This window comes from Acanthopagrus latus, chromosome 20, assembly GCF_904848185.1.
Source record: "Acanthopagrus latus isolate v.2019 chromosome 20, fAcaLat1.1, whole genome shotgun sequence".
Classification (NCBI taxonomy): Eukaryota; Metazoa; Chordata; class Actinopteri; order Spariformes; family Sparidae; genus Acanthopagrus; species Acanthopagrus latus.
In genome coordinates this window covers 8,678,578-8,704,270 of record NC_051058.1, presented here as the reverse complement: position 1 = coordinate 8,704,270, position 25,693 = coordinate 8,678,578, and the positions used below count along the sequence as shown (strand labels likewise).

The 25,693-nt window shown below is 41.5% G+C and overlaps 3 protein-coding genes, 1 long non-coding RNA gene and 3 other non-coding genes across 8 annotated transcripts in view; 1 reads left to right on the top strand and 6 right to left on the bottom strand.

Moving 5' to 3' along the window:
• The first annotated feature begins 912 nt into the window (after positions 1-912).
• bhlha15 (basic helix-loop-helix family, member a15) lies at positions 913-3,515 on the top strand. The gene is made up of 2 exons (XM_037081524.1): positions 913-1,330; positions 2,217-3,515. The coding sequence occupies exon 2, from the start codon at positions 2,268-2,270 to the stop codon at positions 2,823-2,825; it is 558 nt and encodes a 185-aa protein (XP_036937419.1). The 5' UTR covers positions 913-1,330; positions 2,217-2,267; the 3' UTR covers positions 2,826-3,515.
• Positions 3,486-18,276, bottom strand: tecpr1a (tectonin beta-propeller repeat containing 1a). Its single transcript, XM_037081523.1, has 24 exons — positions 18,073-18,276; positions 15,671-15,910; positions 14,807-14,989; positions 14,597-14,719; positions 14,292-14,411; positions 13,808-13,982; positions 13,628-13,728; positions 13,119-13,220; positions 12,819-12,967; positions 11,991-12,592; positions 11,600-11,745; positions 11,009-11,164; positions 10,620-10,769; positions 10,281-10,438; positions 9,420-9,650; positions 8,858-8,954; positions 8,593-8,672; positions 8,409-8,465; positions 7,248-7,422; positions 6,811-6,946; positions 6,377-6,469; positions 6,187-6,293; positions 5,692-5,811; positions 3,486-5,399 (listed from the first exon to the last, which is right to left on the bottom strand). Exons 2-24 carry the CDS (start codon positions 15,893-15,895, stop codon positions 5,250-5,252), a joined length of 3,636 nt encoding a protein of 1,211 aa, XP_036937418.1. The 5' UTR covers positions 15,896-15,910; positions 18,073-18,276; the 3' UTR covers positions 3,486-5,249.
• A 1,277-nt stretch (positions 18,277-19,553) lies between these two features.
• On the bottom strand, positions 19,554-19,625 carry trnaa-cgc. Its single transcript has one exon. It is a non-coding gene; the product is annotated as a tRNA-Ala (tRNA).
• Positions 19,626-20,028: 403 nt separating this feature from the next.
• On the bottom strand, positions 20,029-20,110 carry trnas-uga. The gene has a single exon. It is a non-coding gene; the product is annotated as a tRNA-Ser (tRNA).
• Positions 20,111-20,907: 797 nt separating this feature from the next.
• On the bottom strand, positions 20,908-20,979 carry trnaa-ugc. The gene has a single exon. It is a non-coding gene; the product is annotated as a tRNA-Ala (tRNA).
• Positions 20,980-20,993: 14 nt separating this feature from the next.
• On the bottom strand, positions 20,994-22,561 carry LOC119010097. The gene is made up of 4 exons (XR_005071899.1): positions 22,317-22,561; positions 21,891-21,957; positions 21,700-21,827; positions 20,994-21,584 (listed from the first exon to the last, which is right to left on the bottom strand). It is a non-coding gene; the product is annotated as an uncharacterized LOC119010097 (long non-coding RNA).
• Positions 22,562-24,247: 1,686 nt separating this feature from the next.
• Positions 24,248-25,693, bottom strand: part of baiap2l1a (BAR/IMD domain containing adaptor protein 2 like 1a) — a 31,817-nt gene continuing 30,371 nt past the window's right edge. For both annotated transcript variants that reach the window (XM_037080626.1, XM_037080627.1), the window contains exon 14: positions 24,248-25,579. In XM_037080626.1, the coding sequence (XP_036936521.1) occupies positions 25,507-25,579 (73 nt within the window). In that variant the 3' untranslated portion in view covers positions 24,248-25,506. The remainder of the gene's footprint in view (positions 25,580-25,693) is intronic.

Here is a 25,693-nt window from a genome sequence, read left to right as displayed (position 1 = left end):
GTATAGTTAAGTAAACAGGCTCTCTTTCACTATGTTGTGGTAGACTACTAGTGTAGTGGTAAAATGTTTAAAGTAGGCAACAAATGACCAAACATTTACAACATTTGAAAATTTCATTTGGTAGAGGACATTTATTTCACAATACAGGCTGATACCAGTTAACCATCCACTGGGACATCAAGCAAGATAAAGATCATAAAGATTTCTCTTCCTTCGCATCCTACATTTCTTTTGAAAACGGGCAAATCACATAAACTGATCTTCATTGTAATGTCTTTCAGTGGAGACTTCAACAACATGATCTAACACCGTGGTGCTTATATGATGATGTTTCTACTACAGCTACATTTGTTTTTGTATTTTTTCGTACTGCTAGTACATTCACTCATGTAAAGTTTATAATTGTGATACTTTCTTTCTGACATTACTGCATTTAATCTCTGTCCTCTCTATTTTCATACAAAACATGTGATCGGTTTCTAAACGATGATGTATTGTTACATGTTAAAGGCGCAATCCATAGGTATTGGCTAGATTCATACTCAAAACAAGTAATGGGGCATCATGTCATTAAAGTAACCACTAACTGCAGCTGAGTGCGCTCCTTTTTATGCAATTTTAACTTTCTTTTTAATTAAAATTCTTACATATTGTGACTTTTAACAACCCAACATCATACAGCCTGAAGCAGCAAACATTAGCAGACTCACTTCAACCTGAAAGTTCTGCTTTAAGCATCAGTGGATCTGATAATGACAGAATACAGCCACTGTGCACGAGCACTGTAACTTATATTTAGTGTAGCTGATGCTATATTGCTGATAGTGTTGTACTTTAAAGCTAAATTTTAAATGCAGGACTTTTACTAGCAATGGAGAGTTTTACAGTGCAGTATGGCTGCTTTTACCGGCCTCAAATACAATAACAGGGTCGAAAAACATGATTAATTCAACCCATTTTGGCTCAAACCCCATGTGGACTGTGAAATGATCAGAGTCTACATCACACAGCAGGTTGTAGTGCTGTGACATCACAGCTGCCTGGTCGGGACATCTGGGCAGCGCGCGGAGCTGGGAGGGAGGGTTCGCGCTCTGTGATTGGCTGAGCAGCGCTACGTGTACATCTGTCAGCTACAGGTAGCCCACATGTGACAGTTATCTGAACGGGTGTGTGTGTGTGTGTGTGTGTGTGACGCCGCTGCCTCTTGCCGCTGCTGTCCGCTGCTGTCTGCTCCTTTACTTGGCATGATGGTGCTGTGAACGAGCGGCTGCGTGATGACGACCTCTCTGTGAGAACACCGAGGAGGAGGAAAGTCAGCTCAACTTCCAAGGTACGGCTCTTTCACATCATGTCCCCCTTGTTTCATTCACTCTCGTGGTGGCTGTGTGTGCATCAGTCACCGCACTACCGTTTTTTTTTTCTTCTTCTACTTCTCATTGTGTGCACTAATCTATGTAAAACAGCTCTATCTGAAACGTTGCAGCAGTTGTGGCACATTAGCGTATTTTATCGTTTGGTTGAAAGTAAAGTAAGTGTGTGAATCAACATGTACAGCTGCAGCGTGTTTTGACACGCTGACTTTCATACATGCGGTAGTTTAAGATGAACATCAGTGACAAAGCAAACTTAATAAACAAGCTCTCCTTGCTGCTATGACTGAATAAACTCAATAAACAAACTGTCCTTAAAGGACAACTTCGTACTGTTTTACTTTGCTTATATGTGGCGGACCCTGCCACATTTTCTAACTTTAAACAGAGTTCAGGGGACGTTATTTCCCTCTGAAAACAGCTTGTGTTATCACTCATGGAAAAAAAATTATCTACATCTTAGTTTGTTTTAATTCCACATTAATGTTGTAAATGTTAGGATTCTTCTCCAAAAGCTACACTGTACACCTTTAAATACACTCCAGAGAGCCGTGGGGGTGAGTTATCTGAGTGCTGCTTGGCCGCTCTCCGTGTTTTTGTGAGTGTAACCTTGAAATGAGCATTATCGCAGGACCGTGGGGGATAAGAGAGGCGCAGATTAACACACCAGCATCATGGAGTTTTCACACTGCAACAGGCTGATTAGATACAACAGGATGCAAAGCTGTTTGAATTGGAGAGAGGTTTGTCCAGTAAATGGGGATAACAGGCTCACTGGGAGACCACTGTTAAAAAAAAAGGTCTGATTTTTCTTCCTCTCTCTCATATTTTCATTTTGTCCTACAGGCTTGTTGAAACTTTAAGATCTCCATTGTCAGAGGTGAAGGAGGAAGCAGGATGAAGTCCAAAGGGAAGGCTGTGAAAGCATCCAGGAGGACCTGGTCTGACCCCGAGCCAGAACTTGAACCAGATACAGAACCAGGCTCCAGTGAGCAGGAGGGCTCAGAGGCATCCGTCCGGATCGGTGGCTCCTGGAGGGGGTCGCTCAGGGGTGGGGACGGCAACCGCAAAGCGGGCGGAGGCAGGCGACGCAGGACACACGGCTCCAGCAACAAGGAACGCAGCGTCCGGCGGCTGGAGAGCAACGAGCGTGAGCGCCAGCGCATGCACAAGCTCAACAACGCCTTCCAAGCTCTGCGCGAGGCCATCCCCCACGTCAAGATGGACAAGAAGCTGTCCAAGATCGAGACTCTGACCCTGGCAAAGAATTACATCAAGTCCTTAACCACCATCATCCTGGACCTGTCAGGGGCCTGCCAACCTGCTGGCGGGGCCGCATCGGAGGCCAGCGCCGCCAAGCTTCTCCAGTGCTACCAACAGACCCTGGAGGAGGACGGGGAGGACGATCTCACCCAGTACCTCACCCATGTGCACAACTTGAGCCAGCGCAGCTAACAGTGGCTGCAAGGTGGTTTGGAGACCAGGAGAGCCACCAGGAGGCCATCTCTGAAGAGTGGGTAGACATTGAGGGCCAGATCTCAACCGGAACGGGGTGCCTGTTCCAGATCATAGACCTCTGACAATAAACCCACAGCACCGTAGCAAGAGAACTTCATCCAAATATGGCATTTGAGGAAAGAGCAGACTCAGAGACTGCAGACTGAAAACCAGATGTGTTGAATGAAGAGTGAAATTTGTTCTTGTGCTCAGAAAGGAAGGGCTAATCTTGCGCAATTCTATCTTCTTTTATTTTTTTTTGTCCTCAATGGTTCGAACCCGAGCAGGAACTTCTTCGTCCTCTCTCGTGTTATCTTGCCATCTTCTTGTGTTTTTCTTGTCTGTTGAGAAACCTGCTCGACGTAGCCTCTAGTCATAACTGTCCTCATAACATCATTGAAGAAAAAAGAAAGGCAAGCAGCGGGCTTAAATATTGAAATTCTGAAGGTATAATATGTGTTTGCATGTTTGCTCAGATGAGAACACAATGAACCCGTCTTGTGTGTGTGTAGCTTGAAGGCCCAGATGATGTTTAAAGTGTGTGTTGTTTGACTTTTTGTTTCTCAAGGCAGAACGTTGTAGTTAGGAGGAAGAAGGGAGGGGATGCTATTTGAGGGGTTATTATCAATAAACACGTTTATTTATTGACAAGGACTGTTATTTTGACCATGCACAACACTTGAAAAAATGTACTCCACAATGTGAACAGCACTGATGTGTTACAGATACAGTGTTAGTTATTCACAGATAGTTCACACAGATCTCTCATATTTACACACATTATGACGTGGCGTGACATCAGTGTGTGGGTTATGAATACGTCTCAAACATAATTTTAATTTATTGTTCTCTGTCAAATATACAAACACAACTCCACCTTAATATATCACCACTTTACTTACTGTATAATACTAATATCTTGTAGATTTATAACAAAAATATATATATATTTTTTTAACCTGCTCAGTCACTCTAACATCAGTCAAAGGAAGTAGGCGGCGCACAAATGCAAAGATTCTCCTGAGAAAGAGGAAGGTTCAGTTGTAGCATTTCAACCACAAGACTTTTACAAGGACTCCACTTTTCTCTTATTTACGTTGCTAACCATTGCACATACTTCAAGACAATGACATAATAAACCAAAACACTTTTTAAGAAAAACACAATGAAACCTTTATAAAAACCATGGGTGAATGAAGCCAGTGCAAGCCAGTTGTTGCAGCTGCTACAGACAATGGCTCCAAATAAAAAACCCCTCAAGCTGTGTTGAAGGGTTAAGCCATCAATTCCATAAATTCCCTAAGGGACCAAAAATTCAATATTTGCTTTTCACAAGACGTTCGGCATCTGAGTTGTATAATTAAAACAGACTAAGCTTTGAAAGGTTGTTTTTGAGCGCTTCACACTCAGGCTGCTTCTCACATATTGGAGCTCAGCTTCATACAGGTTTCAACACATGAATCTAATTTAAAAATGTCATTTCTGGCTCTAAACATGAGGAGGTCATTAAGTCGTATCAGAAACCTAGATAATTTGAGACAAACAGATGCGGCATCCGTGTTTTTCTGAGGTCTGTGGTTGAAGTTTTACAGCAGCATCAGACAATAGAAGGGGCCATCTAAGCCTGGATTAAAAGGTGCAATATGTGAGTATTTTGGTTAAAAAATGATCAACAAAATTGGAAAAATAACAGTTTGGACATTATGAAGTTATAAATTTTCTTTTGCAGAGATATTTACTGGAGTTAGCATGTTAACCCTGGTTCCCAAACCCCTATTGGTTTGAGTATGAATTCAACAGGTGGCAAATTCTTACACATTGTACCTTTAAACATTGTTTCCTTAAACATTGTCTCTATACACATATCAATCTTGCTTCTGGTTTCCAGAGTAATCAGTCTGTAGTTTGTTGGAACATGTGTTCTAAGACGTGACATAATTTTTAAATTACGTTCACAATACCAGCCCAGGAGTTGACAATTTAGCAGCGAAGCACATTTTTCCCTTCTGAAAAATAAACATAAAATATATGTTCTATCTTCACAGTACATATGAAAAACAATACACAGAAACCGACAGAAACATCACATCCTGATGAATGAATTAAAAAAAAGACCATCAAGTTCAGTGTTAATGACCAAAAACAAACAAAAGCAAAATAATTCAAGAGACATGCCAGTACGGAGGAGATGAAAGCTCATTAAATGAACATTAGAACAGAAGACTGAATATTGTCTTCAGGGAGGAGAAAGATTCAGCTCAGACTGTCAGAAAGTCACAACTTCATCTTTGAATTGACTTTGGAGCTGAATTATCTACTAAGGTTTACCACAAAGGAAACATTGGATGTCCATGTACTGTATGTAAGCACCGATGAGTGTTCCTAACTGTCCCCAGCACTGCTGTTGACCTCCATGTTCCTGATTGGGAGGGGGCTCCGGGGGGCAGAGGCGGAAGCATCTGTTAAAGAGGGAAGACGGACGTGAGGCGGCTCCATGGAGTTCCCTCTAACTGTGATGTGGTCCCAGCCACCCTAAAAGAAAGGAAGAGGGAGGAAGGGAGAAATCAGGAAAGTCAACTATACTTTTCAACCTTGAGACCCTAAATACAGTGAGGATTTCTGAACCAACCCTCCAAGTCTCATGGGAAAATCTGGATGATTGACAGGTATGAGGTACAATTATTCACTGTCTGGATTTAAGGATAAAAATGACTGAAAAGCTTCCTGCAACATAATCCACTGTTCCAATTAAATCTTAATCCAAGACATTTCTACAGACACCTTGACAACTCTGTCATACAGATTAGTTTATTTGGTGTCTTACCCCAATGCCGTAGTCCCATGAAATCCCCTTAGGCTCCACAGGATGAACTCCGAGTCGATGACACACTGTTCCACAGCTCAGACTGTGGCTGCCCTGCACCTTGTCCGCTATGATCCACACCTACACCACAAAAACACAACAACAGATATCATCAACCAAACAACATGCAAGGATGTTCATAAGTTGTACTGTATTTCTATATGTTCTGAATTATTCATTAAAGCTGCACATTTACTTACTTTGACAGAAGCTCCGAATCACAAAAAAATAGACCAATTCATGTCAATTTTGAATATCAGTAACCAAAAATGTATGTAAAAAAGGTTTAAATGATTTAACAACTCAGTCGAGTTGGCTAAAAAAAAAAAAATCAAAGCTGCAGAGAGAGTGATCGCTGTCACATCCACGTCTGTCACTTACTTTAATGTAGACAATAACAAAAGATGGCTAAAATCAAAAAGTTCTATATTGCAGTACTGATACCCTGGTACTGACCTGGTCCAGAGGCCCTACGGAGACCTTGCGCACATTATTAGAGATGTGTTCCCAGGAGGAGCCCTGAGGGTAGCTGGGGGTCACACCCTGCCGGTACCACAGGTTACCTGAGCAGGAAATAGTATAATCAGAATCATGATCAAAATATGTCCATCAAGCAGCTGGTATATCAGGTAATTAAACACTTTACCATTTTCATCTACTGTGAGGACTGATGTCCTGCCAACAGACACCTGCTTCAGCTTCTGTTTGGATGGCGAGGGGATGTGGTACCAACAGTCTCCTGCAGAGGGAGACAACACATGATCTGTATTTGCAGCATCAGAGGCTGACGTGTTTAGTTTCTTTAACTCTGTGGGAGCAGAGCAGGGGTTTCTGGAACAACTCGCCCTACTGCCAAGGTGCATGCAGAAGGGAGAAAGTCTGAAGAGGTCAAAAGCTCCAGCAACTCTCATACGATGAAAAACAGATGTATTATTAGAATGAAGTGTATGGTGTGTGGCCTTCATCAGGGTCATTCCCATCTCTGCTTATTTCAAGTACAATTTAAAGTTTTTTGATTCAAATTTGTCAGTGGCCTGAATTATTATCAAACTGAAGAACAACTCAGTTTCTCCCACTGACCTGCTGGGCTCTGTGGAGAGACAGATCCTCTGTAAAAGGCAGAACCATCCCGGGCAATGGCCCAAACCTGGCTGGCAGCCCCGATAGAGATGGACTTGAAAGGCTGGTCGGTTCCCACGTGAAGCCACGAGGATCCCTGAAAGACCATTAAGACAGGTTTCAAACAATCACCTCAAAAGCATTTTTTAAATTGTATTCGTTGCAGTAACACTCGACGTATCTTTGCCTCCTGGACTCTTGTATCAAAAACATGAATGATGGTGGTGACAAGACTCCACTAAGTCTTAAGATAAGGAAAGGACTTCACACACTGCCTAAATCCCGTGCACAGTTGCAGTGAGAAAACAAAAATGATTCTGAATGTTTATGAGTGGCTCACTAAGTGGTGTTCTAGCTGTTCTTGGGGTATCTGCATGTGTACAGCAAATGTGACTCACAGTGGGTGTCAATGTGGTGACTCCCAGTCGGCAGAGGACATCTCCCTTGTTGCTGATGGCCCACAGAGGAACCTCATCCACGTTGCTCTGAGCTGTACACGGCAGGATGGTCACATCACTCAGTGCTAAAGGCGGAATTTCCTGCCAGGGTCCTGTGGTTGTCAGTTTACACTTCCTGCGCAAGAAAACAATGCGTGTTAGGACCCCTCGCAGCTTGCACAGGGGCAATAGGTTCATGGACTCAGTATATGTGTATATGTGCATTGTTGCTGCTGTTATTTTGTTCTACACCAAGCTCTACAATGTTTCCAAACACTGATCACTGTTGAGATGTGGTCAGCCTACCAGTAATGTTGGTGTTAGTGACATTTGTTGTCTGTTACAAATAAACGTGTTTTCTTATATCTGGAGAACAGTATTTGAAGGACGGGACATCCCAGCAGCACCACAGTACTTTGTTATGATGTTCTTTTGTCACACACTTTACCTTAACAAAAAACTACCATATTACGGAGAGTATTACATATGTTTTAAAATTAAGTCTTAAAATCTTTTAAAAGGCAGCCTTTTATGAGTGTTTGATAGAAGGAATTACAGTTTATTGTCAAATCAAATGCTGTGTTCTCGCCTCATCATCTCTTTAGCCGTGTCTTTTGACTCTAAAACTTCACTTTACTTTACATTTAATCATGTTTATGTATACGTCTTCATTATGAAATTGTATTTGCTCGTTATATAAATACCCCACAGGCTCTCATCTGAAATAATTATCAGTTTTGAAGAACCGAAAAATCCAGACTGGATTCTCATTTGCATTCTCATCTGGATAACTCAGAGCCAGCCTGCCAGGAAACACACTTTTGTTTATAGGCCATCCTGACAAATACAAATGTTCCAGGACTACGGTCACCTGTACAGGAATAAAAACCATTACCTCTGCATTATGATACAATATAATACAACATTAAATTGTTCACAGTTTGTAAAGGAAATATCACTGATGTTGTGCTCCTTGTCAAACACTCTGCTCTGTCTTGTCTGCCAAGTCTGTGTGGGCTTTCCACACAAACCAAAACTGAAAATGTCAAATGCACTCTGGGACCACTGTGAACCTTCTGAACAAATACATTGGAGACTATATAAGCCTGCTTTTTATAGTACCTGGCCCATCGCCTGCGACGCACAAAGTCCGTCTTCCCTTTTCTGCCATGATATGACCTGCATGGAGATATAGAGAAGAGGAAGGAAGAACGATAGGAGAAAACAAATAAATGAAGGTCATAAATATGAGGGCAGAGTAGTCTGAACCAAGTGACAGTGGTGACAAGTGATAAATAAAACCTACACTGGAAAATCAGCTGCATATTGCCAGCCTTCCTTGTCCGTCCCCCCAGAGACACTGTAGTCGATAGCCCAGTCAGACACCTGAAAACAGCAAATATGGAAGTGAAACACTGTTAACACATCTGTCTTTTTGTCAGTGATAATTCAAGACCAAATATTTATAGTTTTCTAACTAATGGTCAGAATGAAAGGATGGTGGTTAATCTGTGCACCACATGACTGGTTTCACATCACCATAGGGCATTTCCCTATGTAGCTGTACTTACCCACGTCCACTGGGTGGAGGGAGGTTTCATATTTGTTTTTGTGCACTCGTGTAGTCCTGATGCATCACTCCACATGTAGCGGTCTGTAGGTAGCCCTCTGAAATCAGCCAGATACACTTTAAATTAGTCATTAGCCATTGACACTTCAAATCAACAACTGTACTTCAGCTGCAGTAGTGATGTTTGCATTATATTTGTCAATCACAGTGGTAAAGATTTAGATGTTTAGAGAGAAACTATTGCAGTTACAGGTGGCATTTCTACAGTATTTATTATATTTTGTTTTCATGAGATGTTAGTGAAGGGAGTACAAAGACAAAAGTTAAGTCTGCAATTTTTATCAGTGGTTAAATTTGAAATTTCTATTTATTTAGACACAGTGTCGACAGCGACACTTAACATATCATACAGTCAAGCCATATTTGCCTGAAAAGATCTTTGTTTGAAACAATGTTATTATGTAACAGAAAAAAATAAATCAAATTGTTTAGCACAAAACTAAGCACATGTATTTCATACATAAGTACATGAACCCCAGCACTGTCTGGAGAGTGAACTCTACCTGTTGGTGAAACCTTCAAGAGGGTTCCACCTCTGGTTCTCATAGATGTAGACACTTTTGACATCCGTCTGTGTGTAAATGTTATCTGTGCTGCTGGCCAGTCCCTGGAAGAAACCTCCTCCATAACCCCCGGTGTAGACCCAGGCAGTGTGGTCATAGCCGATCCCCCACACTACGCCCACAGTGTTACACTCCACCATCCGTAGGTGACCTCCAACCTGCCGCCAGAACCTGCAAAAAGATTTTCAAAATTAAAGCGTCATAAAGGCTGAGCGATTAAATTACATTTCATACTTTGTTTTTTCCCCTTTTCCTTTAGTGTGTTATGTTGCTTTTTGTGCATGTAAGAAGTCTGCAAGGTTACAAATCCAGAGCTGTTTGTAACATGTATGTACTGATGGGTCACACAGATACCGCAACTATCGCAAAGACTTTCAAAATTAAAGGGGAATTTAATCAAAAATATATTGATGATGGCATACAGTAAAATGCATTTAAAATCATCGTATACTTTAATTGCTGACAGACGAATTGTAATTGAATCGTGAGGCCAGTGAAGATTCGTGCCTCTAACGCCCACCTCACTGTCTGCTTGTGCTATGAAGATTTGAAAGTTACAAACAAAGAACCAAAGAACACAGCTTTCAGTGGAAATGTTTTAACAACAGACCACAGAGTTTCACCATTTCTAAGTGTGAAACCACCCGATATATTTAGTGAGACGAGGGCCAGCACAAAGCAAAGAGCTGAGCACACAAACTGTTCTGCTGTTGTCTGCAAGGATGAACACAAAAGTCTTCCAATGATTTACATCATGATCCATCAGAACTTAGCTTGACATGAGTGAAATGGTTTTCTTACATCTGGTCACATGGTGTGGGGTAAGGCATGGCCTCCAGAGCAGGGGAGGGCTCACTAACAAAGATGTCCCCTTTACAGGTGATTGACCAGATGGCCTGTTTGGAGGGAGGGCCCTGGATCCCCCTGGAGTGGCAGCACGAAACACTCAACAACGCCAGCTAGAGACAGGGACGGAGATGAAAGTCGACAAATTGTGTCAGGAGGGGAGGGAGAGACCAACCACAAGTGATTTGAGAAGACAGAAATAAATAAATAAAATGGTTTTTATGTCAGAGGAGACAAAATACACAATGGTAATACAGTGTTTTTTTGAGAATGCTGCGATGTATCCATACATACCCAGTCATGCATCTCTAGCTCTGTGGCAGCTGCCAATCTGATTGGAAACCTCTGTTTGGTCCGCTCAGGAGTGTAGATGGCAAAAGTGTGTTTGGATTCATTTAGCACAGGAACAAGGATGGTGAGCTCATTGACAAAGGCATGCATGTACTGGAGAGAGTGACATCAGAGAGGGAAGGAGAGATAAAAGTAGATAGTAAAAGAGAATGTAAATACAAGAAGAAAGATGATGAGTCTAGGAGAGGAACAAGAGTACTGAATTATTTGAATGACTCAGTCCATCACCAGAGCTATCCATTGTGTTAACAAGCATTATCTGACCCTGATGCTGAATTATTTAGCTCAAGAAGAAATATGAAAATTCTACCCAATGCACACTTCTTGCTCACCTTCTTCTCTTCATAAAAGTTGTAATAGATGAAAAGAATGCCATCCTTGTTGCCCTCTGGTCCTGAGAACTGCTCCAGGGCAAAATGAACATCTATCCACTTGTATGGCTTCCAGTCCCTCCACCACTGCATGGTTCCTTTCTTCACCCACACTGACTGCAATGAGGGCAAGATTTCAGTCAGAGGTGTGATTAATGATAAATAAAATAAAATAGAGGTAAGACCACAGGAAAACAGAAGAAGAGATGCATCTAAGTGAACAAATACATAGTACCAGGATTCATACACATTTTTCAAGGTCATTCAATAACTTTTAAGGGTCATTTTCAAGATTTTCCAGCACCTTATTGCTGGGGTAAAATATGCATCTACAGAAATATATATATACACTCATGACTCTTTTTTCCTTCACTTTTTAATCACAATTATGTGCATTGAATTATGCTGTAAACATCTAAAATTATGTTTCATAATGGCAAAAACTTCAGAAATTAATTATCCAGTCTGATCCCAAGTTATAATGTCAAGCACTTTCAAGCACTTTCAAGGAAACCCTGTAGTACAGTCACAACTGTTTCTGTACTGCATTACCTGCTCTATGGCTTGTTCATAATGTTTGAAATTATCCATCTCTCTTTTGGTCCTCTCACTGAGTTGTTCAAAGATTTGTCGGCGCCAGGCGGCCGTCTGAGCTGGAGTGACAGACAGACACATGGACTGGACTGATCCGACCAATGCTAGGAAGGACAAAAAGGAAAACTGATAACTGGAAGATAAAAAGCACACAAACTGCAGGAGTAGAATTAAAATGTAATCATGCTAGCCTCGACTTTGGAGCTGTCACACGAAGAGTCACTTTTATTGTTCGTTCTGGGACTCAGATGTTACTGAATAATTGTTACACTACTTCATACATGTGTTGTAGTCGTAGCAGTCTTGTACCTCAAAACAGCCTAAATTCAATCAATCTCATTTAACTCACATGAAGTGTTCATCGAGTTGAACCAGTTGAGGTGGGAGTGACTGTCCACAGAGCAGCCTCCTCCACTGACCCACGCCCACAGAGGGTGCTCATCTGTCCCATATGGGTCCTCCATGGCCAGAGTGTATGTGGCCACTGATGACAAGCTGCTGGTGTCAGCTAAGTCCAGTGCTGCTCCGGTCTGAGCCAGCTGGCCCTGTGCCTCCTCCAGATCCACGTTACTCCACTGGGGGTCAAGAGGACCTCCAGACTGGCTGGGGCATAAAGCTACATCAGCACAAGGGGCTTCTCCTTCACTGGGGAGGGTCTCCTCCTCCTCTGGAACAGCTGGACCAGCAGATCCGCCCTCCCTTAAGGTCTTGGCTGGCTCTCGGTCAGAGATGAGTTCAGAGATGAAGCTGTCGCTGGTGACTTTTGGGATGCGGGGTTTGGGGGTCTCGATGGGTTGGTCAGAGTGGTCTGTGGGGGCATCAACAACAGACTCAGGGGAGGTGGAGGTTACTAGGCAGATGGCTCCGTCTGTGGATGCTTTCTCTGTGTCTAATTCCACGTCGCTCACCACTGACTGAGCACGTACCTCACCGGAGAAGAAGCATCCAGCACTGAGACATGGAAGGTGAGAAAGAGGAGCTGAGTTACTTTACTATTGTTTTCCCAGGGTACACTTTGCATCACATGTATATTGACATGACAGCCTGCACTGGAAGCTGGAATTTATTATAGCTGCTTCCTCTATCATCAGGTGGTTATGGATGGTGTCACTAATGTTGCTGTCCCGCTCCCTAACATGATGACAGAAATCCCTCTTTATCACTGAGGCCTCTCTACCTCTGCAGGCTGTTTGTGCTGGCACTGGAGTGTGATCGGTCTCCATCTCGGGGGACGCTGATGGCCTTCCAAGTTTTCCCACTCAGTTCACTGGTGGTCACACCTTGTCTGATGTACACAGCCCGATCCTCACAGCCGATTGCAAATACCTACACACAACAGTAACAGCAGCAGGTTGACTTAAATACGTCCACATCCCATGACTTGACACTAAAAGTCAACCAGCGGAGAGGATGGCACTTGATGCGTAACTTTCTTACAGTTTTATACAGGATGTGATGTCGTGTGGCTGTATTTCACCTGGTCATTGAGTCCTGCGTTGATTGTGATCATTTCTCCCACCATACTGATCCAGCCCAAGCCACAGGGGTTGTGGGAGTCAACGCCACGTCTGAACCACACCTGGCAGAGCATGAGAGTGGGATGAAAAGGGCTCTTTAGCATAACAGAAATATGATTAAACACTACTGTTAATACTAGTTCAGCCTTAGTTTACCAGAACAGTCAGATCTTCTTTTCTCATTTTATATACTTAGCTGTACCATATGTTTATTTGATGCAGGGCTATAGTAACATATTTTAGGGAAATTTTACTTTGTCCATAACCTGCGTGATGGTTTTAGTACTGAAGTCAGAGAAAATTCTTACATTTAAAACTTTTTTTAAAATACGTGTTATTGGATATGAAAATAATAATAATAAAAAAACTATGTAAGAGTATGTAATTAAGATAACAATTTTATGAAATGGAAGCTGAGAGTGATTTAACTTTTGGGTCTTTTGAAATGTTCATTATAGAATGTTCTTACTTTGTTGTCCTTGGTCAAAGCCCAAACAGTGTTGATCCCCACAGCTACATGTGTGGCTCCTACATCGGGACTTGGAGACTCCACCTCCACCCAGGAGGTACCTGACATGCAGACAATATTATCCTTAATAGAGACGATGACACACAAACCAAACCCTCCACCCCCAGCGTCCCGACGTACCTTTGGTGCAGTCTCGGGTGATGCCCTGCCTGACAATGAGCTGCCCTTCCCACAGCACTGCCCAGACCAGATCCCTGGGGCCACAACTGATCTGGAGCACCTCCCCAGGGGAAGACACCTCCTCCCACATGGAGCCCTCAGGATTGTGGTGATAGATTCCCTCTCTGAACCACACCTGGATGGAGAGAGAAGTGACAGCAGGACAGTCAGAAATCTGCATCAAGTGTGGGATCTTGCCACGGGCAACAACAAGGTCAAAAGCATCATACACTCCTATACTTGTTAAAACATATTAGAAAATCCAAATGAATTACAGTGGCTCTAGTTGATTAAAAAGTTGAAAAATTGTGTTGCAGTTTATATGAAAGGGACAGTAAAACCCTATGTTCTGACTCTGTCAAGGACTTAATTTGTGAAAATCACAAGTGAATTAAGACTTAAAGTATACTGCCATGGGAACCTTTATGTGTGGGTGTGTGTGTACCTTGCCCAGTAAGGAGACAGCCCATAATGACAGCCGCCCTCTGGGCTCCTCACTGATTTCCCAGCCTCCACAGCTAATGTCGCCAAAGGGATCTGGTGTCTCCATTTGTGGTGAGGGGATCTATCAGCACACACAAGAAGGGAGACACAGGTGAACAAACTGAAAGCTTTACACATGCATACAAGCATGCACGCGCACACACACACACACACACACACACACACACACACACACACACACACACACACACACACACACACACACACACACACACACACACACACACACACAAACTATACACACACCTTAGCCCAGGTGTCCATGTCTTTGTACCTCCTGTATCGGAGCCATCGCCTGCGACGGACACAGGAGGTCATCTTTTTGTTTTTGGTGTAGAAGGCGGGGAAGTCAATGGCATAGGTCCATCCCTGCAGACACAATCACAACAGTCATTACAGCTAGATAAGAATTAAAAGAAGATGGAAACTGATCTTTAACAATAACTGGACACTCACCTCTTTCTCTGTGGGCTCTCCCTCAAAGTTTTCATCTACATACCAGTCACCCTCCCAATCCCAGCTGCTGGAGGGGAGCTCGAAGCTGTCCAGAGGTTGGTGCTTCAGACCTGTGATATCACTCCATTGCCAGCGGTCACTTGGCAATAAATGGTCTGAGAAGCCACCGATTGGATTCCATCGCTGACAGAAAGAAATGGATAGAGATGGCATGTTAGAGCACACACAGGGACAAATCAAACAAAGTAAAAGTAACCTACCCCTGTAATCCAACATAAAAACCTTGCCTCCTAATTTCATTGTGCCTGAAAGATGTACTGCCAAAGTGAACTTTAGGTTACCCTAACCCCCGAGAGGAAGTCACAAGAACAACCACAACAGTAGTAAATCACATAAGCTGACACCACCATATAAGAACAACCCGTTTCCCATCAGTCACAGGACACATGAGTCTACGTTGTATTTTTTCTGTCATTTGAGCTCCACGTACAGTTCTGCTTTCACTCCCTCTGGTAATTCTCTGAAAAACTGTCTCAATGTGCTTTGAATGTGATTGTAAAGGCACAAAGCTGAAACATGCTGAGGATAACAAGAGAGGAAGTGCAACACCACTGCACGTGGATGTTGCACATTAAGTAAGTCACAAAATCACATAGGACAATTCTAAGGGAACAAAAACACTTTCGATTTCACTACACTTTGTGCAAGAAATGAAGACGTAGAGACATAAGAGTGTTTTTATCTTGCATACTGAGAACAAACACCAAAGCTTCCCTTTTGTGTGTGTGTTTTTAACCTTGACTTGAAAAAACATCTTCTGTCAAAAACTAAACAATGAACCCCTTATTGGTGGAAGATGCTCACTTGATTCTCGTAGGTCTCCTCTTGGTAGCGGATGGGCAGGTCAGAGGCGTGCACGTTCAGGTAGACGTTGTTGTCGCAGGCGATGCCCCAGCAGCACTGCTGAGCTGCCGTCACCCGCTTGAACTCCATCTGGGCATCACGGCACTGCTCCCACTGCTGCCCTGCCGTCGACAAGCTGAAAACCCGCCCGTACACATCCACCACCCACAGCCTGGAGGCAGGCATGGTTGCAGCAAAAACCTGGGCATCAGGAGGAGGTGAATGAAAACAATGTAGCTTCAAAGTTACATAATGTTTTGTTTTTTTTTGTTTTCAAAAAAAAAAAATCTGTATCTGTGAGTTCCTGTGTGTCTAGGCTGAATTATACACTAATACAAATAAGGCTATTTTCAATGTAATCTGTCAATCCTTTATTCAATTAATAACAAGGTATTTAGTCAAAAGCATGTCAGAAGATGATAAACAATGTCAAAAAACAAAGTCTTCCATGAATGTCTTGTTTTGTCTTTAAGACCGGTTTACTGTCAGGAGTACACAAACCAGAAAATATTCATATTCAAGAAGCTGAAATCCAAAATTACTCAAATCAACTGTTCAATTAGCAAAATAGTTGGAGATTTCAGTCAACAGTTGACAAATTATTGACTGATAATCACTGTGACACCTTCATTTACAGCTACATGTGAATCATTTTATACACATTTCAAATGGTCAAATCTTTGAAAGTGTTGAATCTTAACATTGTACAGACAGTTTATAAATGCAGGTCTGCACAAATGGTGTTTGCTACAATGGACTGGATAATGGGTCAGCTGGGTTGAAAAGGTTAAGGAGGACAGAGGTTGACAGAGAGCACAAAATAGATTTACTAGGCCAGATAAATTAATTAGAAGAATCAGAGAGAGAACTGAGTGGAAGCATTAAATTTGATTCTGTGATAAAATAACACGCACAGAAAATTTGCAGCATGTTACACAAATAATGACAGTGCTCAGAGTAGAAAAGTACACATATAAACTGATGACCCATGCATCCCGGAGGTTACTGGGAAATGGTATAAGACAAACAATGCATGCTTGAGGGTAATTAAACCTTTCTCTTGCACTTCCTCTTTACAGTACAGCCGACAGTCTGACTAGCAGGAAAAGCACAGATTACACTGATAACTAGACCCCGAATAATACTTGATTTCTGGGACTGCTGCCCATACCGATATTAGGAACTAAAAAGCCCAATATCAATATATCTGCTGATAACAAAGACATTATGCAATGATCCTGCATATGTGGTCACCAAACACCTGTGTATTTATGTAACGAAGGTTAGATAATTTATAGTTTGACAATAAAACTCATAATCTGCAAACAACGTTAGTGCACTAGAACAGAACATTCACTGAGAATTTGATATATTTTTTTCATATATTCCCAGCAACTTTTTCAACAGTGTAGCAATATATTTATACATCAGAAAACATATTACCAATTAGGGTATGTATGCCAATATCGGCTGATGACATTTGCCAACCAATATACTAAGGATGGCTCTGATTTATTGAGCTGGCCCAGTAAGCCACCCTGAAAACACCCTCAAACTGAACAACCAATTTATTCAAATATATTAGTTCATCTACAGCACAATGTGGGTACTGTTCTTGATCGTTTGCTCACGTAACTTCTAATTCAATCTTTAAAAAAAATTCAGGGTCATGTGGTCAGATGGCTGTGATCCACTCTCGCTCTGTTGTCCGTTTGTTAAAACCGAAATCTGCTCTACTTACTGTCACGTACTGCATCCGTGTCATCACAACATTTAAGCCTATACGGCACGTTTCTTCAGAGACATTTAATACAGTGAACAATGAAAGGGGGGCAGCTGAAGGCTTACAGTGAAGTGCTCTCCATTTCACAACACTGCGTAACCGGCAGGGATGCTGCTGCTAAAAGGCGTATCCTCTGTCACCAACTGTCAGCTCGTATCTCTAATACAATACTGCTACTACTACTACTACTAATAATAATAAACATAGAGTAGACATTTGGGTAACTGTGTAAGGACTCGGCAGTAAAATAAACAGTTAAATGTTTGTTCATGAGGTTTGTTACTGTATAACAAGGCGGGTCTATATGAAGTTAAACCAAGGTATTAGCACTGTACTAAGGTAACGTTAGCGAGCTTCAGCGGCTAATCAAGAGCTAATGTACAGCAGGTGTGACTGTCAGGACAGTGTCCTGTCAGCTAAACGCTACGAATAAACGGACCCTGTATAGTAAAAACCAGCTTTAGGCTTAAACGACAACACTCAGCTCAGCTTTTGTTGTTGTTGTTTTTTTCGCTGCGGGTTTACAAGCTTAGCCCTTCTGGAAATAGCACCGAAGCGGCGCTCAAACACACAAACAAACCTCGAGCTTCGTCTCATAAAACCGTGACGCGGCGCAGGTGGGATGTCGCCGCCGCTCATTCAGCAGCTGGAGATGAACGAGCAGCTGAGCTGGGTCATAGCGCGTCTGGCCGTCCTCCGCCGCTCACATCTGAACACACCGAGACGTCTCCTCTCTTCAGTCTCCTGTCGCTACGTGAAACAGGAAGTGCGGCCGCTTCTTCACTCCTACTGGCTGTCTCAGCGGCGGCAGGTGTTTGTGGCCGTGAGCAGCAGGGGGCGCTGCTAGCTCAGAGTTCAGAGGCGAGGAGAGGGAGGCAACTAGACCCACAAAAACCCACGAAGAAGATTAGACAAACATAGCTTGCATATGTTCAAGGATTCAAAGCCATGCACATCCTCACAGGTGTTTTCACTTAGCTGGCAGACTAGGAATGCTTTGAATATGAACTGAAACAAAACTTATAATAGAAGACCTAAAAAATGTTATTTTGTTCACTTGACATCTTCTATAAGGAGTTTGGGAGCACCAAAATTCAACAATGGAAAATGAGTCCTTTTCTTTGGGTGTTTACTTTTGTAAAATAAAATAGAATAATAAACAACAATAATTAATATAATAAACTAATAATACAGTAAAATTTTCCTTGGAACATCTTGTGTATTTACTCTGTGGTATTGCAACTTCTACTTAGGTAAAAGATCCATTTACATCCTTTCATCTCTGCTCATGTGACTGTAGATAAATATTTTTCAACTGACTTCATAAGTCCCCAGCCAGATGATGAACAAGTATTTCTCACCACTTGAAGCAGAAAGCCATGTTGTCCTCACTGCAGCAGCTGCTTTGTCAATGCCAGATGTTCAACACAGATGTTTTCTTTATTGAGAGGTTGACTTTGTTCCAATGTTGGTAAGGTTCTCCTGTAAACACTTCAGCTCCTGTTCAGCGCTCAGGTGCAGAATGAAGTTTGATCTAAAGCAGCTAAAGATGTCAGCCATCACCAAAACATTGGGTTTTTTTTTAATTCTTTTTTTTTTTTAATTCTTTATTTTTATCATTATTATCATCAAAATGTTTGAAATGTAATACAAGAAATATAGTTTTTATTTTCTTTTTGCATATAATCATCTTAATACATGTTGGATGTGGGAAACGAAATATAAAAATATGTTGGATTTAGATAGGCTACTATTATTAAGGATAATAGGTAAACATCAATGAAGATTTGATCGGCCTACATTTAACATCTTTAATACTGATTATAGATGAAATGCTACTCATCAATTGCTTGAGATAAAGTCAGGTGTGTTTTTGCTTGGTTGGAATGAAAACCTGCAGCCACATGGCCCTTTACTGGATCAGTTTGACACCACAAGGGAATCAACACAATTTTCAGTTGTGACTTAAGAGGACCTCACCTTCAGTGATTGATCCAACACATAGCATTTGGAACACTTATTGGAATAGTATTGTTTTATCACACCAGATACACTTAAAGATGGAGATGTCGGGGATTGAACCCAAGACCTCATACATGCGAAGCATGCGCTCTACCACTGAGCTACATCCCCCTATACAGTGGGCCCTGACACAGCACGTCACCATGGTATCAGTTCCAGCTGAGAAATAATAATTAAGTTTATTTTGTTATTAAAACATTGGGTAATATTCAAGCAGTGAAACTGTAATTAAGATGAATCACCTCTGACACAGCACTGACAACATCAACAATTTCCAGGTTATTGTGGATAATAACCTCTGATGGAACAAGTATTCCCACTGAAACAGGTTGACTGCCACAATAAGTAAAATGTGATGGCTCTCTATTAATCAAGTTCTATCTTTACTGTAAAGATTTTGCAGAACCAAAAGACAGCTTACTGGATAGACAAGGTGTAGAGTATGTTTGTCACACAGCTCTTTCCATAAAGCGCCATTGGTGAGGACAGTTTCCAACCATTATCAACATCAGTACGTTGTTGGCAGGGTTCGAACCTGCGCGGGGAGACCCCAATGGATTTCAAGTCCATCGCCTTAACCACTCGGCCACAACAACCTACAGCCGCCCCTCTTTGGGTCCTCTTCTCATCCTGCTACATTCACAACAAACACATTCAGGGGGATTCAGGTCCGTAGACTCTTAGCATTCACAAAAATGTGTGTTTGACTAGAGTGTAAGAATTCCTATTTTACATACATTCCTATATTTCTTACATTTTGAAAACAAATAAAGGACGAAATTCATTAACAAACATCAAGTGGCACACCAGTATTTTGGAGAGAAAATATGTGACCAGATATTTGATGTTGCGAGGCTGGTGGGATTGACTGCATTTAATTTAGCCTCCTCCAGGAACTTGTAGGGAGTGCACTGAAATAACTAGTTTAATGCAGGTTTAATATCTGATGATGTACTGGTGAAATATTTTCAACCAACAATATGAAAATGACTCATATTCATATATAGAAATTAATGATATAATATATTACCTTCTACTCTATACTAATTTAATATTAAGACAGACTCCCTGTCTCTTTCGTAGTGTGGGAGCTTCAAATGATTTATTCATCAAGAAATTATTTTAACATATAATTGTATAGAGGTAAATACTACCCTAAGACAAATACAGGAATCAATAAATAACAACAAATTGCCTAAATGCATATTTAGAAAACTCTCACCTCTTCCTTGCAGAATAACAACATGCATCGAGTTAGAAGGTCACTATTGAAGGGAATCAACATGACTTAAAAGCATCTCACCTTTAGTGAGTAATCCACTAAGAGGCCAAATGCATTTTTGAACTCTTATTGGTACAGTACCAGTTTTATCATACCAGATGCATTTACAGATGGAGATGTCGGGGATTGAACCCGAGACCTCATACATGCAAAGCATGCGCTCTACCACTGAGCTACATCCCCCTACAGTGCTGATAGTGACACAGCACATCTCCACAGTATCAGCTACACCTGGTGACTAACCCTTCAGTGATTATTATTATTAAAACATTGGGTAATATTCAAGCTGTGAAACTGTAATCAAGATAAATCAGCTCTGATGCAGCACTAACATTTGTAAATCAGCAATATCCAGGTTATTGCGGATAATAACCTTCAATCTAACAAGTTTATAACAAACAAGTATTCCCATCAAAATACTCTGAGTGCCATAATAAGTTAAATGTGATGGCTGACTATTAATCAAGGTCTATTTTTACTGTAGAGACTGCAAAGCAAAAGAGAAACAATAGTTTACTGGACAGACAGGGTTCAGAGTATTTTTATCACACAACTCACTCTCTAACATAAACTTTCCATTAATGCTCAAATTAGTGCTTAGAAAAATAAAGGACGAAATTCATTAAAAAACATCAAGTGGCACACCAGTATTCTGGAGAGGAAGTGTGAGCGTAAGTATCTCCTGTCTTATAGTAAGGTGGGAGGCAGCGATAAGGCCAACCTCTGGTGACACAGGAACTTGTGGGGGAGTTTGGCCATGAAGATGGGTCACCGAGATTATACATCCTCTGTACACAGAAAAGACAGTGAGCACATTTCATGTTTCGCCTGCCTCTACCATAATGGTTAGGAAATCTTTGCTGGAAATCTAGAATTCTACAGAAACATTCATGTGGACGTTACACTGTCACTGATGTGCTCCAGGCCTGCTCCAAATCTCAGCCTCCTCAGGTGTCTGACCCAGCAAGGTGGGGATGTTACCCAGGGTCCTCTCCCTCAGACATGTTACCAGCTGGACGTCATGAGTGTATCTGTAAAGACACACATTTTAAAACCCAACCAGTTTCTAACGTGTTACAATTCGCGATACTCACTTCAGAGCCAGGATCAGTCTGGACTACAGCCTGCGCTTCAGATCCAACTGGTCCAACAGGGTCTTGCCTGTGGAGACACAAATGGTTTTGCAACCAACTGAATTACACCTAAGAGCGTCTGCAGTCTGTCCTTCCTTTGGTGAATCAAGCACCCAAGAGGGTGTAAAGGCGCTCTGGAGTCAAGGCCTGATGATAAATGGGGAGACAGCCGTGTGTAATGTCCTTTTTATGCTGGTTTTAGACACAAGCAGGAAGACAGATATATATACATTGATATGATGTGCTGTGAAGTGAAGCATTTCATTTATTGTACATAGTCACAACGTCTTTTACAAGCCTGTGAAACAACTGAAGGCAAAAACATGAACTTATTTTAACCTCCACTGAAACCACACATAGCTGGATGACCTCAGACAGCCATCTCACCGTGATGTGAACGTCTTTTCTCCTTTCACTTTCAACTTCAAACCGGATGTGGACAAAGGCCTCGTCGTCTGTTCACCTTTCACAGAAAAAAAACACCTTTCACAAACAATGTTCCAGCTCACAGCCTGTCCCTCAGGAGCAGCTGCATGAGTGTGAATGTTGGACATGCATTCATCAGGTGGTAAAATCCAAAAACTAGTCAAAATGAATGCTCATGTATCTGCTGAACGTGGAAATAAACAGCAAGTTCCTAATATCCACTGAAAGATCACGGTGGGTCAATGTTTTGAGTACAGACAGTCTCTGCTGCCCCCAGGTGGCCAAAAATATGTTATTGCAGAGTTGAAAGCAGAAAAAACCCCCACCATGTCTGCTGTTACAATTTTACAATAACAATTCAGACACAGAGGAAACTGTGCAGTATAAACTACTGTTTACTGTAAAGTTGTAACTGATGTTTATAATACATCGTGAGTGACTGGTGAATAATGTGTAAGGTCATCTATAAACATCATTTTAGATGACCATTACGAAGCTGCAACTGAGGTTTATAAACCTCTATAATTGCTTAATAAGTGGTTTATAAAACATTTAATTGATTGCTAAATATCAACTAAAGTTTAATGAACTATAAATGTATCTTTTGTTAATGGTGGATATTATAAAGTGTTACTGTGGCTCTCAACAGATGGATGCTGTGCTAATCGTAGAGAGTTTTTATAAATGTGACAAAAGGATGTTAGCGATTGTGAAACACTGAGTTATTATATATACAGTCTTTGATAACTGCAGAGTTTTTGACAAACACTTTTCTTTCTTAACTGTCCACAAATGCAGGTGATGTTGTGATAGGATTACAGTAATTACTGCTGGATTACAAAACTGAGCCACACACAGAGGGTAACTAAAGCAACAGCAATGTGTCATCTATAGTGTTTATAGTGTTCATTTATATTTTTGCAGTGCATTAAAAGCTGTTTTTATACTCTATAAACACTATAAGACCTAATCTCATAAAAAAATGACACCACTTTACAAAGTTAGAGGATCTCTGTGGATCTTTAAGAAGTCATAATGTGTAACTGTCAGCTGTATTGTTAAAAAGAGATTTTACTTTATAGTTTAGGGGACTCCAACTGTCGCATTTTGACCACAACATACTGAAGACTCACATGTGAAAACATAAGGCAACATGCTACATTAGCCTGAGAGGGATAAACAGAAAAAACACACTGAACATTTATCACACACACTTTTACTTTACCTTTTTTTATTGAGAAAAAAAAAGGACTACATCGGTCAACACAGTGGCAAGCTACTCTGAGGAAAGCATGAGGCACTACCTACGTCAGTATGATGGCTTCACACTGAACATCGGTGGCCTCTGAGGATCAATACACTGCTTCATCAATCAGGTCCTCCTCATACATTTACATTCTTTAAAGCAAAATATGGCAGAAAAAGTCATTTTTCCTCACAAAACAGGTTAATACTTTGTCGATTTCAAACAATGACCCACTTTACTCGTACAATGCAAGTGTCTACCAGTAACGGCACATTTTTTAAAATTTGCATATAAACTGTGTGTCACACAGAATCTACATTAAACAACGGGGGAAACCGCAAGGAGCGAAAAGATATTCCCTTCATCAAAAGGTCATTCTGTCCATTAACAATACATACCAGCAGTCAAATCAAAATCAGCGCAGGATCATGAGAACCTCCACAGAATGGACTCCTGTATTATGTATCTTATTTAAATATCTCATACAAACGTACTGTATATAAATAGCCTTCTCCTTATAAACATACTGTTGCGCTTTCACTCGAATGACAAACCCTTTTTTTTTTTCCCCAACACGTCACTCTCCCTTCATTCTCACAACCTTTGTATATCACAATGCCTCTTAAAAAAACAAAGACACGAATGATTAATAAAAATAGAAATGACAATATATATATATTTTTTCGTAGCAAGTCAGGAAGACAGCCTGGGTGCCGGGCTTTTCCCATCAGCATCAGGTCACTATTGTTTACATCTGGAGCTCTTCATTCGGTATTCAAACACTGCACTGGCTGCAGCACAGATGGGCCTGAAAAAGACCTTATGACACCGTCTGAGCAATCTTAAAGGAACAGTTCACCCCAAAATGAAGATTCAGGTGTTGTCTCACTGTAAGCGTCCAAAGAAACGAGAATTGGCGGGACCATCAGACACACGATGAGCATCAACAGCTTTCTCTCAGCCAGGTATTACAAAGCAGAAGGCATTACAGCACATGTCAGCATAAAATGTCCCTCAAATGTCACATAATGCATGTGTTTTATACTCAAAGGGCTAAACAGGTAGGACATTTCTTTTTAGAAGATCTGCAATCATTGGTCTACCAAACACTTTAGTTAAGTATAAAGTTCCCAAGAGTACTTTGGAAGAAGACTGACAATAAAATGTCTTTGCTACTTTTATTTATTTCCTGATTTATTTCCTGAAGTCACTGTATTGTGTTGCAGAGCTATCCTCTAAAGTTAGCATGCTAACCCCAAAGCTCCTCTGCTAGTAGACTCCAACACTCCTCCGGTGCTCCAAAGTCCCAGTCTGGACCACAGATGCACGGCTAACTGAGCTTACTGGCTAGCGGACACTCTAGTTAGCAGCAGTTAGCGATTACTCTGGTGATATGTTGCCCCCCATTTGTTTTGAGTATGAATTTGTCATGTGTTATCTGTATTAACCCACTGCTTCACTGCTTCAAATTAAGTGTGCTCAACTTTCGAAACACGTGGTGGCTTTTATTGTGAAGCAGCCACTGGAAACACAGTGGCGCGCGTCAATTCAGTAACAACTTTCAGTGATGAGACAAACTCTAAATTTTCATTTTGGGGATGACTTATTACTTTAACACAGACTCAAACACAAAATATTTTCTTTGTGCAGCAAACCTTTTCAGATTCCCTCCGTGTAATCATTATGCAACATTTCACTGTTGTGGCTTACATAGAACACACAGAGGCACAGTAAAACACGCCGAGAAACAATGGATCCCTTTGATAGAGCAGACTGGTACTGAGAGAGACTAGCATGCAGGCTGGTGAGATGTCCAGTTGGGGCGATATTCAGTGTGTTGCAGGGGTCACATGTCGCACGATTCCCCTGAAGGCATGACAGCGGTGAAAACCCTCCTCCTTGGCGTTAGATGACTGGCGCCGATCTGTCATTCGTGACAGTCGGCCTCAGCTTGACGGTCGCAAACGGATTCCCTCCTCTGCGGGGAGAAAACGGAAGAAAATCAACCATCATTACTGGTATTACATGTTTAAAATCCTCTGCTGTTTATGAAACGACCTTTAATCACGGAACGCAGTGAAAACCTTGGAGT